Below are 14,672 nucleotides of genomic sequence, written 5' to 3'. Positions count from 1 at the left end.
GGCAGAGCGAGAGAGGGAGGGAGGGAGGCAGAGCGAGAGAGGGAGGGAGGGAGGCAGAGCGAGAGAGGGAGGGAGGGAGGCAGAGCGAGAGAGGGAGGGAGGGAGGCAGAGCAAGAGAGGGAGGGAGGCAGAGCGAGAGAGGGAGGGAGAGCGAGAGAGGGAGGGAGGCAGAGCAAGAGAGGGAGGGAGGCAGAGCGAGAGAGGGAGGGAGGCAGAGCGAGAGAGGGAAGGAGGCAGAGCGAGAGAGGGAGGGAGGCAGAGCGAGAGAGGGAGGGAGGCAGAGCGAGAGAGGGAGGGAGGCAGAGCGAGAGAGAGGGATGGAAGCAGAGAGAGCGAGAGAGAGGGAGGGAAGCTGAGAGTGAGAGCAATTTTCATCCGTACTGTAAACTTCCTGAAAGCTGATTTTGATTGGAGAAAACAATTAAATTGATTCTCTGTTTCTGCTCCCAAAATCTCATTATTTCTCCAAAAACAACAACTAGTGAAATTGTGCACTATTTGCATTTATTGGGTTCTGAATCCTAAGCTTTAGACTCTTGCTGAAAGATTCAGTTTACAAATAGCAACAAAGATCAGGGCCGAGATTCTCCGACCCCCCGCCGGGTCGGAGAATCGGCGGGGGCTGGCGTGAATCCCGCCCTGCCGGTTGCCGAATTCTCCGGCATCGGAGATTCGGCGGGGGCAGAAATCGCGCCGCGCCGGTTGGCGCCCCCCCCCCCCCCCCCCCCCCCCGCGGGTTCTCCGGCCCGGATGGGCCGAAGTCCCGCTGCTAAGATGCCTGTCCCGCCGGCGTGGATTAAACCACCTCTCTTACCGGTGGGACAAGGCGAGACAAGGTGGGCTCCGGGGTCCTGGGGGGGTGCGGGGCGATCTGGCCCCGGGGGGTGCCCCCACGGTGGCCTGGCCCGCGATCGAGGCCCACCGATCCGCGGGCGGGCCTGTGCCGTGGGGGCACTCTTTTCCTTCCACCTTCACCACGGTCTCCAACATGGCGGAGGCGGAAGAGATTCCCTCCACTGCGCATGCGCGGGGGATGCCGTGAGCGGCCGCTAACGCTCCCGCGCATGCGCCGCCTGGCAATGTCATTTCCGAGCCAGCTGGCGGGGCGGAAATCAGTCCGGCGCGGGTCTAGCCCCTCAACGTTAGGACTTGGCCCCCCAAGATGCGGAGGATTGATTTGCGCCGTTTTTGGCGCCGGTCGGCGGACATCGCGCCGATACGGGAGAATTTCGCCCCAGATTCCCGTGCTAAAACACAAAGCAGGTGTGCAATTTTAACACTTCAGCAGAAATTCCTACAAATGACATTTAACCTCCTTAGCCACATCAACTGCAACAATTATTTTAAAGTGCCACATCTGTTTACCATATGTAGTTAATGTACACTAAAGCAATAAATGCAGAGAATGCTTGCATCTGAACATCAGTAAGAGGAAATCACCAGCGTGTGATATGGGCTAATTTTCATACTCAGGGTTAAGACCCAGAAGTACCGACAACAGCGGGACTCCAGTCAGTAGCCAATTAAAAGTCCGCACCGACTTGAAAGATCACCTAAGCTAGACCCTATAAACCCACCCGAAGGGGAGCACCTGGAGCAAACCCACGCAGACACGTGGAGAATGTGCAAACTCCACACAAACAATTACTCGAGGTTGGAATCGAACCTGGGTCCCTGGTGCTGAGGGAGCAGTGCTAACCACAGTGCTACCGCGCCACCCCACACCTCAAGTTTTTAAAGCAAGGTACATAAAATACATTTGCTGCTCATTCCCAGTGAGAAGTCTTACAACACCAGGTTAAAGTCCAACAGGTTTGTTTCGATGTCACTAGCTTTCGGAGCGCTGCTCCTTCCTCAGGTGAAACTCCCAGCGAGTTATTCTTGCCCCTTCCTAATCCAAATCTATATGCTGCCCTTAGCAACAGTCAAAAAAGCAATGGAGTTCCCTCCTACTTATAATATAATAATCTTTCTTGTCACAAGTAAGCTTACATTAACACTGCAATGAAGTTACTGTTGTTATAGGCCAGGGTTTAGAGAACACCAAAGTATATCATGGAGTTCACCTGGCCCACAACTTTTAATAGATTTGGGTTATGGGGAGCACAAGGGCCCACTTTCCAGGTGTTATGCAACAGGCACTTCAAGTAGTTTTAAACAAAACAATGTTTATTTTATGAATCCAGTTAACATTTTATAAACATACAGTAAACAGTTTATCAACTACCAACACAAATAATCCCCACAGATACAATACGCTATAGGTAACCCTTAATAGCTTTCCTAACAACATACACAAGTCAAACACTCTTTTTAACAAAGACAGCAGGTTTGAATTTGTCACAGAAAGCAGTTATCACTTTTAAATTATCAAGTGATCTGAAGACATTCTTTAGCACGCAGAGAGAGATCAAAATACACCTTCTTGTTTGAATGCAGCTCCCAACTGAAAACGAAACCAAAAACCCAGCTACAAAACAGCTTCCAGCTCAAAACGCAAGTAAAAGCCAGAAACACAGCTCAGCTTCCTCCACACAATGACATCACTGCAACTATTTGATAAACACATTTTTCTTAAAGGGACCCTCACATGACACTGTGAAAATCCCCTAGTCGCCACATTCCGGCGCCTGTTGGGGAACACAGAGGAAGAATTCAGAATGTCCAAATTACCTAACAGCACGGGTGAAATTCTCCATTCCCCGACGCCGATTTCGTAATCGGTGCTCAGGCGGAAAATCCCTTTTGAAGCCAAATATGGGGGGGGGGGGGGCCTATTTGACGAAGGTTTCTTATGTTCCGCCCCCTCAGAAATGGCATCAGCTCGGCGCGTACCACATGCCGTTGCAACGGCTTCAGCATCTCATCTGAAGGCCCTTCCCGGATGGACCAAGTTTACGATGGCGTGGTTTATTTATAGTCTTGACCATGCGGGAACCCAGCATGGCGGCTGCAAACTGTGTCCAGCATAAAAAATACTCTGTTAAAAACCCGCAAGGGTCTTATGGAGTGGGAACAATTAACCTCCTCGTGAACTTTGCGGAATACAAGCTCTTCCGTGAAGAGGGCGGGGCACCGCCAAACAACGTATAGTTGTAGGGTATATAAAGCCGGCCAATTTGGCACCTGCAAGGCAGACCCAGTTGGGATCTACTGTGTGATGTATTTAATAGTTATTGTAACTAAACGAAGTTTCTTTGAACTATTTGGTGTGGACTTCTTCGTGTCCTTATAATCTTTCCACTTCAAATCAAAACTGCATTCTACTCAGAGGCGGGGTGGGGTCTGGAAAACAGAGAACATAGAAGACCTAGCACAGGCAGTATAAACCAACAAGCCTTCCACGTTATACAATTCTGAGAGACTACCAAAAAGAAATCAGGAGCTGCAGCAATGAATTGTGGCCCAAAGCGGTCAATTAAGATTGCTTACACAGGGATCGAGAAGGGCAAGGAGAGAAGAAAACAACATACATCATTTCAAAATATAAATGAAATGTTGAAAAATTATATCCTTGGAAGTCAACTCACCTCAAAATAGGAGGATGTGATGTGACAGTGAAGCGTTATTTGACAAAAGGGAAAGCATTAATACCCAAAGTCTGCTTAGTGTCACCTACTGGTGTAACAGTGTACTGGTGTAGTCGGATATATGTGGCACGGTAGCACAGTGGTTAGCACTGTCGCTTCACAGCTCCAGGGTCCCAGGTTCGATTCCCGGCTTGGGTCAATGTCTGTGTGGAGTCTGCACGTTCTCCTGGTGTCTGCGTGGGTTTCCTCCGGGTGCTCCGGTTTCCTCTCAGTCCAAATGTGCAGGTGAGGTGGATTGGCCATGCCAAATTGCCCTTAGTGTCCAAAAAGGTTGGGTGGGGTTGCTGGGTTACGGTATTGGGCAGAGGTGTGGGCTTAGGTGGGGTGCTTTTTCCAAGGGCCGGTGCAGACTCGATGGGCCGAATGGCCTCCTTCTGCACTGTAAATTTGTTGTCTATGTGGATGCTAACTTAATCAGTTACCATTATAAGGTAACTGAAAGATGCGAAAGAAGCATTGGAACGACAGCATTACCACTAAATAGAAGCTGATAAGTGGAATCGAAACAACAATACCCATTACACTCAGGAACAGCGTGAATGTGGCAATGGGAGGTGGGGGATAGTGAGGAAGAGACAGGAAAGCACCAACTTCTCAGGGCAAAGAGTAAAGTGGGCTAGCTTTTAATTGAGCAAGATGTCTATCCTCTATTCACTGCTGTACCACCACTTTCTGGTGAATGTTATATTTGAAAAAAGAATCAACATTGCATATTATAAAAAAAGGAAAATCTCTCAGAAGCAAAATCAGACAAAAATTGACATAGAAAAAAAAATAGAGTTAACACAGCCTGGTGACCTGAATGCAAAGGGTAATGAGTGTATGGCAGATACCACCAAGGGAGGCAGTAGGGGAACTTGGCATCAATAAATTCAGGAGACAGTTGGAACAGCTGGTGAGAAAAAAAAATACAGGGGTATCATAGTTTCCGACATTTCCCGGACAATGGGATGTGGCCAATGGATTGTTTCTCTTGTTTTGTACTGCTAGAGTCCTTCCTTTTCATTTCCCTTTGTTCCCATTTCTTTTATTTTATCTTTATTTTACAAGTGTCTACAAGTAGGCAAAAACATTAGTTTTCATTTGCCTTCTATTCTGATCAAGACTATGGACCAATGCATTTGCAACAAATTACCAAAGTGACTTCAGTTTTTCAAAATCCATTGCAGTTAGAGCAAGCAAGAAACTGAAGACCATATGAACAACATGACAGTGCTGATTATGCACATGCTAACAAAGCAAGTGCTTTGCAAATTCTCTTCTAATGTGACCCACTTTTAACTCACTACCACCTTCTCAAGAACAATTAGGGGTAGTTAACAAATGCTAGTCAGCAATAATATATTTTTTAAAAACTTAAAAATTAATGGTGATCCCAGAGGCATGCAAAAATAAATCATGAAAGTAACATTGTTGTATTCAGTATAAAGTTCCTGTATCACAAAAGATAATTATGAAAAATAAGTATTTACTAAAATATTATATAGACACACATTGCAGGTTTCAGCCAATATCTCCATATCCCCTGGTGACAGAAGGCTCAGTGAAACACCTCTCTTCCACCATCACACCCACGACATTGCAGCGCCAGGGTCCCAGGTTTGATTCCCACTTGGGTCACCGTCTGTGCAAAGTCTGCATGGTCCCCCAGTGTCTGCGTGGGTTTCCTCCCACAAGACCTGAAAAATGTGCTTGTTAGGTGAATTGGACATTCTGAATTCTTCCGCAGGGTACCCGAACAGGCGCCAGAGCGTGGCAACTTCACACTAACTTCATTGCTGTGTTAATGTAAGCTTACTTGTGACAATAATAAAGATTATTATAATCAGCCCCTCTTCCCCACCTCTATCAGCAGCCCTTCAGCCCAATCCCTTCCCCCAAGTCAGTCAGCAGCACCTCTTCCAAGGCACCCTTTGCCCACTAGGCAACCCTTCTCTCCAACTATGCTGCACCCACTCACTCAGCAATCTCTATTCAGAAACCACCACATCATCCAGGCCTGCTGAATCCCATAAAGTCTCAAGCTCAAAGAAATTTCTCTCAGGCCTGCCTAACTCCACGGATCCTCCATGCAGCCAGCAGCAGGGCACACCCTCCTGGATGGATGAATAACTGTAGCCAGATCCAGCCTATTGCTGGCTCTCCTGGGTCCTGCTCCCAGTTGTGTTACCAGCAAAGATTTTCCAGGCTGAGGCTCCTGCTGGTTTTGGCCACATTGGCAGCAGCAATTGGGGAAAATAAATGAAATAGGCAGCACAGGATTGCATTACTAAATGGTCAGAATTCCACCAAATGGCAGAAACCCATCTTCCCTAGAAGATGCACTGTAGTTTGAGCAAATGGCAGAACCTAAACAATTTCCAAGGTGGATTAAGGCCAACAGCTACAACATTTCTCTCCAGCCTCCAGGATTATTTGAAGAGCCTATTTTCAAAATTATTTAATGAACAGCTGGAGGTCAAATTTCAAGCACTTTATTAGTTTTTTAAAAATCAATATAAATTGTAGTGTTCTGTGACTTTGCCATTGCAATGATGCACACAACACCTGGTGACTTAACTAGAACAATGATTTACTGATGGACACGTGGAAAGATAACAAACGGAATGATTATTTATTGATTAACACGTGGAATACTAAACAGAATACTATACAGACTTGGTTACTATTTGAGTTCCGTGAACTCGCCTGGAACTACCCTATGTGCGACTGTCCTGTTGTACGCCTTACTATAAACTGGCGAGTGTCTCACGTCACATAACTGATGTCTAACACCACCAGCTGGTTGGAGGTCTCATTGCTAACTATGTACAACACTATTCACAGGCTTATCACCACATAAACGTCAAGAGGTTGTGTCAGTGAATAGAAAACAGCAAGGCACCGATTTATAAACAAAAGCAGAAAATGCTGGACAATCCTGACAGCATCTGCAGAGAGAGAACGGAGCTAACTTTTTGAGTTTGGGTGACTTTGTCAGAGATAGAGAGAACAGGAAATAGGATGAGATTTATACTGTTGGGGGTGGGGATGGGTGAAGTAGAGCTGGATAGAGGGCCATCTATAAGCAGAGATTGACATAGAAGCCGTGGACAAAAAGTCAAAGGGAATGCAAATGGTGGTGATAATGACTAAGGGAGGGTGCTGATAGTGGTACATTAAGACAGTGTTTTTCAAACATTTTGTTCCTGGCACTCACTTATGCCAACCGGCTGACCTTTGCTCATCTCTAATGCGAAAGATGAGTTTGCTTGGTCCTCACGATCTCACTTGAATCAGGTTCAAAGGAGGAGAGGGCAATGCATATATCAGGTGCAAAATTCAGCCAGTTCCTTCGTGCCGTCTTCATCTTTACGAAAATGAAAAATCTACCCTCACACGTGTAAGTTGCCGAAGGGCAATAGCAATTACTCCGCACTGGGTACTCCTGAGAGATGGTACTCCAGAATGCTGACAGCCTCATGGGCTTCTGGCGTGTTTTAAATGTCGTACTACAGGTCAGCTACAGCAGCATAGTCTTTTAATTTGGAGTCAGTTCAAAGTTAATAGCTGACTTTGGGGTCTCAACCTCACCCACCACTTCTCGTTCAAAATCTGAAACTGCATATATCACACATGGGTTTTGCATCCTTATTTGCATTGGCACAATGGACAACCATACCTCAAGAAATCATCTTGAGACTGCTTTGTTCCCGAGTTAAGTGTCTATTTTGTAGGCTGTTAACCAGAGGCCCAGAAGCTCTGTGCAGAGCGAATACTCGCACTGTTTTATCCTCCCCCAGACTCTCCTGAACAGCTCCCAACCTTGGGGATGGAGCCGCCTCACTGCCCCCTCAATCACCGGGGTCACACTCGGCCTGAACGCTCAGCAAAAAACCTCCGGGACACCAGCCGACTCCACACAAACCAGGGGTGAGCCCCAATCCGCAGGCATTTATATTTCTCTCTTCACTCCGCTGACCTCCTCCCATTGCTGACTTGCCCGCTTCGCCGGAGCCGCGGACATTTTAACACTTGGCTGCCATTCTCATTGTAAAAGGCTGTAGTGACCCATGGGCACTTATTCCATGACCAAGACCATCGCGACCGATCGCTCCGCGAGCCTCCCAACACCCGCCCACGATCCACACTTTGGAAAACCCTGTGCATTAAGAGATTAAGGGAGAACCATAAATAACAAGAAATTTAAAAAATATATTAAAAATCTGCAATTGTTAAATGTTCTTCTGAGGGATTGAGACTACCAACGTAAATTTGTTTTTCAGGGCCAGAGAGGTTTTTGAAAAGTAATTATGCTTGGATACATCAACATACTCCAGACTGAACCAGGTTCAACTTTCTTTTATTAATGAAAGGTCACAGATCTTAAACATCAACTGTTTCTCTCCCCATAGATGCGACCTGATCTGCTGAGTATTTTCAGTGTTTTCTGTTTTCATTTCAGACATTCAGCAACCATACTATTTTACCATTTTTCCTTACAACAAGTATAGTGTGCAAGTAGCTGAAGTATTTCAACTAATCTGTGAATTCTAAATGATTCCATCACAAAGATTGCGACAGTGTACTCTTCAGAGGAGCAGAATATCAGTGACAGCAACTCATGAATTTTTGCATTTAACTACACATGATTGGATGTCAGAAGTTGCTGTCATTTTACAAATTATGCCATAATAATGGCCTTTAATTTCTACTTCACTGTGCAAAGTTTGTACTACACGTCAAACAAATGTCCAAAAAGATGATGTAAGATAATCTAGAAACATAACTGAGATAATCTAGAAACATAATTGAGATAAAGAAAAATTGAAAACAAATAATTGTGATCATTCTGAATACTAATGTAATAAATCTGTTGAATTACCTGCAAGTCTTGCACAACAAGCATCACCAACCTCAGGGTTGAAAAGACAACTCTCTGGCTGAGAACTACAATGTTCAGCCAACTCTGTACTCAGCAGGTACAATTTCTTAAAGTCTGCAAAAGAGAAAAATACTTTGCTTAAATGCTTTATCAAATAATTTAAATGTTACATTTTAATACTTTGTAACAACATTTTAAATGAAAAAATTCAGCAAAATTTTGTGTCACTGAATTAAATAGTTTTGGGAACAGAACATTTTCTCACTCGGAGTAAATGCCAACTCCCGGGTCAGGTATCATCCAGGGTAGAATGCAAATAAGTCATTAGTAATATTTCTTCCACACTTGCATGTTTCTGCCATCTGCTTTGCTATTTAGTGCCAAATACATAGTGGACTGACAAGAATAATAAAATATCTTATCTCAGTTCTCCCAAGTACCTGCAGGATTGGGGAATAGTGGGTGGTAAAATGTAGGAAGAGAAGACAAACTGAAGACAATCATTTTGATCCCAATAATTTGGACTAAATACTCTTGTGGAAATCAAATCTTTTACATTTAACAGTGAACCCAGAGGATCTTAAGACCATAGTCCATAGAGTGCAGTTTTGGGCTCCACTCTATTGAACAGAAAGCAAGAAAAATATTTTTACACAGAGGGGTGTGCTGGAGTTAGTGAATGATGTGAGAACATTATCAACATTGCATTAGAACAGACTTGTCAAAATTATTGCTTTTGCAAGACAAAAATGCATTACTAGAGCAAGCCAAGATCAAAAGCAGCTCATTAGTGTTCTTAAAATATTAAGATGTGGTTGCAATTTTCTGATTTTGTTCCATCGGTATTTAAGCCGGTGCAAAGAACCTTGTTTTACAACTGTTTCCAATTTCAGGGAAACACTTGCTAAAATGTTCACGAATTCAATGGAAAACCTCAAGCTGTATACAATTAACACCAGCAATGTAACACTTAGTCACATAACCATTTCCTTGAAGGTTATTTAACACACATTACACTCCAATTCCATTAAAATATTTGTTTTTAAATTCAAATTCTATTCAGTATTTGGAACCTACATGAAATAACTTCCAGCTAAAAAGCAGGTTATATTCTCCGCTTTGACTGCAATTTTCCTCCCTTCAAGTAATACTCCAAAATGGTCAAATCTGACAGCCCTAAATAATCTTTACTGTAACCTTAAAGAACATTGCATACAATTTTAATTTTCTCTACTGATGCAACAAAATGACATCCTCATGGACTATATTCCCAAGACCGTTTATGGTGTCCAATCAGAATTCAATTGAATGACATTTTTCCTCAAATGATAAGTCAGATTGTTATAGAACAATAATAGAACATTACAGCGCAGTAATAAATCAAGTTGTGATCAAATTGTACCTTTCCGACTTCCAGTTGCGGTAATGCACTGCTAAGCCGCACGTTTCGGCACCTCCCGTTCCAACGGACTTTTGGGCTCTTATCGGGAGCCCCAACGGAATTTTTTTTCGACCTAACCCAGTGTGGGGTGACGAAGGAAGGAGTCCCCCCCCCGGGTGTGTATGGAAAGGAGCGGCGGTAGTGGCCAGATTGCGAAGGATCCTTTGGAGCAGTGGCAGAGAAGAGAAGGGAGAAGCAAGATGGCGGCGGATGGAGCCCAGATGGTATGGGGCCCGGACCAACAGGAGTTTCTCCGACGATGTGTGGAGGAGCTCAAGAACGAGGTGCTGGCGCCGATGCTACTGGCAATCGAGGGACTGAAGGAAACACAAAAGGTCCAGGCAATGGAGCTCCGTGGAGTGAAGGCAAAGGCAGCCGAGAATGAAGATAAGATACAGGGCCTGGTGGTAAAAACGGAGACACACGAGGCACTACACAAGAGGTGCATAGAAAGGCTGGAAGCCCTGGAGAACAGCTTGAGGAGGAAAAACCTACGGATTCTAGGTCTCCCCGAAGGAGCAGAGGGAGCTGGTGTTGGGGCTTATGTGAGCACGATGCTCCACACACTAATGGGAGCTGAGGCCCCAACTGGCCCCCTGGAAGTGGAGGGAGCGTACCGGGTCCTCGTGCGAAGACCAAAGGCAGGTGAAACACCAAGAGCAATAGTGGTGAAGTTCCATCGCTACAGGGATAGAGAGATGGTCCTGAGCTGGGCCAAGAAGGCACGGAGTAGCAAATGGGAGAATGCGGTGATACGTGTGTATCAGGACTGGAGTGCGGAGGTGGCGAGAAGGAGGGCGAGCTTTAACCGGGCCAAGGCGGTGCTCCATGGGAAGAAAAAAAAATTTGGGATGCTGCAGCCGGCGCGACTGTGGGTCACGCATCAGGGCAAACACCACTACTTCGAGATGGCGGAGGAGGCATGGACATTCATCCAAGAAGAGTAACTGGACTAGATTTGAGAGTTTGATGTTTGGAGAGAAGCAGTGAGGTGGTGGTACAGAAACGTAAAGTGGGGAGGGGAGGGCTATTGTACAGCAATGTTGGACGGGGAATTTTTCTCCCCCCGATAGGGGGGACACGAAGAAATGTGGGCGCCGGTGGGAAAAGGGACAGGGAAGGGGAATGAGGGAACTGCGCCATAGAGGGCGGGGCTGAGAGGAAAGCATGGGTATTTTCCCACGCTATGGAAATTATAGCGGGAAAATGGGCACAGGAAGGAAGGGAGCCCCACACGCAGGGAGGTCAAAGAGTGAACGGGGGAAGCCGAGGTCAGCCAGAGTTAGCTGACTTCCGGAAGCAATATGGGGGGAGTAATCAAGCTAGAGGGGGATCTATTGGGGGGGGGGGGGGGGGGGGGGGGAGAGAGGAGATTAACTGGGTTGCTGCTGCTGAGTGCAAGGGGGAGCTGGCAAGAGATGAGGTGGTCGGGGCGGGAAGGCACTGCCTGGGGGACAGACAGGTGCGCGGGACCTGGATGAGGAGATGGCCTAAAAAAAGGGGATGGCTAGTCGACGAGGGGGGGGGGGGGGTGAATAGCCCCCCAATCCGGCTGATCATGTGGAATGTGAGGGGCTTAAATGGGCCGATTAAGAGGGCACGGGTGTTTGCGCACTTAAAGAGACTGAAGGCGGACGTAGTCATGCTCCAGGAGACGCACCCGAAGGTGGCGGATCAGGTTAGACTAAGAAAAGGATGGGTGGGACAGGTATTCCACTCAGGGTTGGACGCGAAAAACAGAGGGGTGGCAATATTGGTGGGGAAACGTGTATCATTCAAGGCCAAGAACATAGTGGTGGACAGTGGGGATATATATGTGGTGGCGAGTGGCAGACTGCAGGGCGAGGCGGTTGTGCTGGTGAATGTATATGCCCCGAATTGGGATGACGCAGGATTCATGAAGCGAATGCTGGGACGTATCCCGGACCTGGAGGTGGGAAATTTGATATTGGGGGGGGGATTTTAACACAGTGCTGGATCCAGGGCTAGACCGGTCCAGATCCAGGACCGGGAGAAGGCCGGCAGCGGCCAAGATGCTTAAGGGATTTATGGAACAAATGGGGAGTGGATCCGTGGAGATTCGCCAGGCCGATGGCTAAAGAGTTCTCTTTCTTCTCCCACGTCCATAAGGTATACTCCCGGATAGACTTTTTCGTTTCGGGAAGGGCACTGATCCCGAAAGTGGCAGGAACGGAGTACTCGGCCATAGCCGTTTCAGACCACGCCCCGCATTGGGTGGATCTGGAACTAGGAGAGGAAAGGGAGCAGCGCCCACTCTGGCGACTAGATATGGGACTACTGGCGGACGAGGGGGTCTGCGGAAGGGTGAGGGGGTGTATTGAGCGATACCTGGAGGTCAACGACGATGGGGAGGTTCAGGTGGGGGTAGTATGGGAAGCGTTGAAGGCAGAGGTTAGAGGGGAGCTGATCTCCATCAGGGCCCACAAGGGGAAACAAGAGGGCAAAGAAAGAGAGAGATTAGTGGGGGAAATTTTGAGGGTGGATAAAAAATATATGTGGAGGCCCCAGACGAAGGGCTATACAGAGAAAGACGAGGACTACAGACGGAGTTTGACCTGCTGACCACGGGAAAGGCAGAGGAACAGTGGAGGAAGGCACAGGGGATGCAATATGAGTATGGGGAAAAGGCGAGCCGGCAGTTAGCCCACCAACTTCGGAAGAGGACGGCGGCGAGAGAGATCGGGGGAGTTAGGGACGAAAATGGAAATATGAAGCAGAGAGCAGGCAAAGTGAACGAGGTGTTCAAGACCTTTTATGAGAGGCTATATAAGTACCAACCCCCAGGGGGAAAAGGAGGAATGCTACACTTTCTGGACCAGCTAAGGTTCCCGAAGGTGAAGGGGCATGAGGTGGCAGGTTTGGGGGCGCCAATCGAGGTGGATGAGGTGATTAAAGGACTGGGGAACATGCAGGCAGGGAAGGCCCCAGGACCAGACGGGTTTCCGGTGGAATTCTACAGGAAGTATATGGATCTGTTGGCCCCGCTTTTGGCGAGAACCTTTAATGAGGCTAAGGAAAGAGGGATGCTACCCCCGACAATGTCGGAGGCGACAATATCGAGATAAAGACCCGCTGCAATGCGGGTCATACAGACCTATCTCACTCCTAAATGTAGATGCCAAACTGCTGGCCAAAGTGATGGCGACAAGGATAGAGGATTGCGTCCCAGGGATGGTGCATGACGATCAGACAGGGTTTGTAAAGGGGAGACAACTGAATGTTAATGCACGAAGGTTGCTGGGGGTGATGATGACGCCCCCACCGGAGGGGGAGGCAGAGATAGTGGCGGCGATGGATGCAGAGAAGGCATTCGATAGGGTGGAGTGGGACTATCTGTGGGAGGTGCTGAAGAGGTTTGGGTTCGGTGAGGGGTTTATTAGATGGGTCAGACTCTTATATGGGGCCCCGATGGCAAGCGTAGTCACAAACCGGCAAAGATCGGGGTATTTTCGGCTACATAGGGGTACAAGACAAGGGTGCCCCTGTCCCCGTTACTGTTCGCGTTGGCAATTGAACCACTGGCCATAGCGCTGAGGGATTCTAAGAAGTGGAGGGGGGTGCTTAGAGGGGGAGAGGAACACCGAGTGTCGCTCTACGCAGATGATCTACTGCTATATGTTGCGGACCCGGTAGAGGGGATGCCAGAGGTAATGCAGATACTTAGGGTGTTTGGAGAGTTCTCGGGATACAAACTAAATATGGGGAAGAGCGAGCTTTTTGTAATGCACCCCGGGAAACAGGATAGGGGGATAGATGCTCTGCCGCTGAGGAGAGTGGTAAGGGACTTCCAATACCTGGGGATCCAGGTGGCCAGGAACTGGGGAACCCTGTATAGACTTAACCTGACGCGACTGGTGGAGCAGATGGAGGAGGACTTTAAGAGGTGGGATATGGTGCCGCTGTCGCTGGCGGGCAGAGTGCAGGCAGTTAAAATGGTGGTCCTCCCGAGGTTTCTTTTCATGTTTCAGTGCCTCCCCATTCTGATCACAAAGGCCTTTTAAAAAAAAATAGATAGGAGCATTACGAGCTTTGTGCGGGCAGGAAAGACCCCGAGAGTAAAGAGGGGGTTCCTGCAGCGCAGTAGGGACAGAGGGGGACTGGCGCTGCCGAGTTTGAGCGACTACTATTGGGCCGCCAATGTGTCAATGGTCTGTAAGTGGATGAGGGAGGAAGAGGGAGCAGCGTCGAAGAAGCTGGAGATGGCGTCCTGTAAGGGAACGAGCCTAAAAGCGCTGGTGACAGCGCCGCTGCCGTTCTCCCCGAAAAGGTACACCACAAACCCAGTGGTGGTGGCAACCTTGAGGATCTGGGGGCAGTGGAGTGACGGGTGCCTCGATGTGGTCCCCGATAAGGAATAACCATAGGTTTGTCCCAGGGAGGATGGATGGGGGGTTCCAGTTCTGGCAGCGATCAGGAATTAGGAAGCTGAGGGACCTGTTTATAGACAGGACGTTTGAAAGTCTGGGAGCGCTAGAAGAGAAATATAAGTTGCCCCCAGGGAACACCTTCCGATACATGCAAGTGAGGGCATTTACGAGGCAACAGGTGAGGGAATTTCCCCAGCTCCCGACGCAGGGGATCCAAGATAGAGTGATTTCAGGGGCATGGGTCGGAGAGGGCAAAGTGTCCGAAATATACCGGGAGATGAGGGACGAGGGGGAGGCGATGATAGAGGAGCTGAAGGGAAAATGGGAAGAAGAGCTGGGGGAAGAGATTGAGGAGGGGCTATGGGCGGATGCCCTAAGTAGGGTAAATT

The 14,672-nt window shown here is 47.8% G+C and overlaps 1 protein-coding gene across 1 annotated transcript in view; it reads right to left on the bottom strand.

Moving 5' to 3' along the window:
- The window catches only part of LOC140393215 (tudor domain-containing protein 1-like), a 61,190-nt gene that overhangs the window by 33,426 nt on the left and 13,092 nt on the right, over window positions 1-14,672 (bottom strand). The window contains exon 3 of the mRNA XM_072479445.1: window positions 8,455-8,568. Within this exon, the coding sequence (XP_072335546.1) occupies window positions 8,455-8,568 (114 nt within the window). The remainder of the gene's footprint in view (window positions 1-8,454; window positions 8,569-14,672) is intronic.

The sequence above is a fragment of the Scyliorhinus torazame genome, chromosome 16 (genome assembly GCF_047496885.1).
Source record: "Scyliorhinus torazame isolate Kashiwa2021f chromosome 16, sScyTor2.1, whole genome shotgun sequence".
In the NCBI taxonomy this organism is placed as follows: Eukaryota; Metazoa; Chordata; class Chondrichthyes; order Carcharhiniformes; family Scyliorhinidae; genus Scyliorhinus; species Scyliorhinus torazame.
Note: the sequence above shows the minus strand (reverse complement) of the source record. Positions and strands in the feature narration are given on the sequence as shown.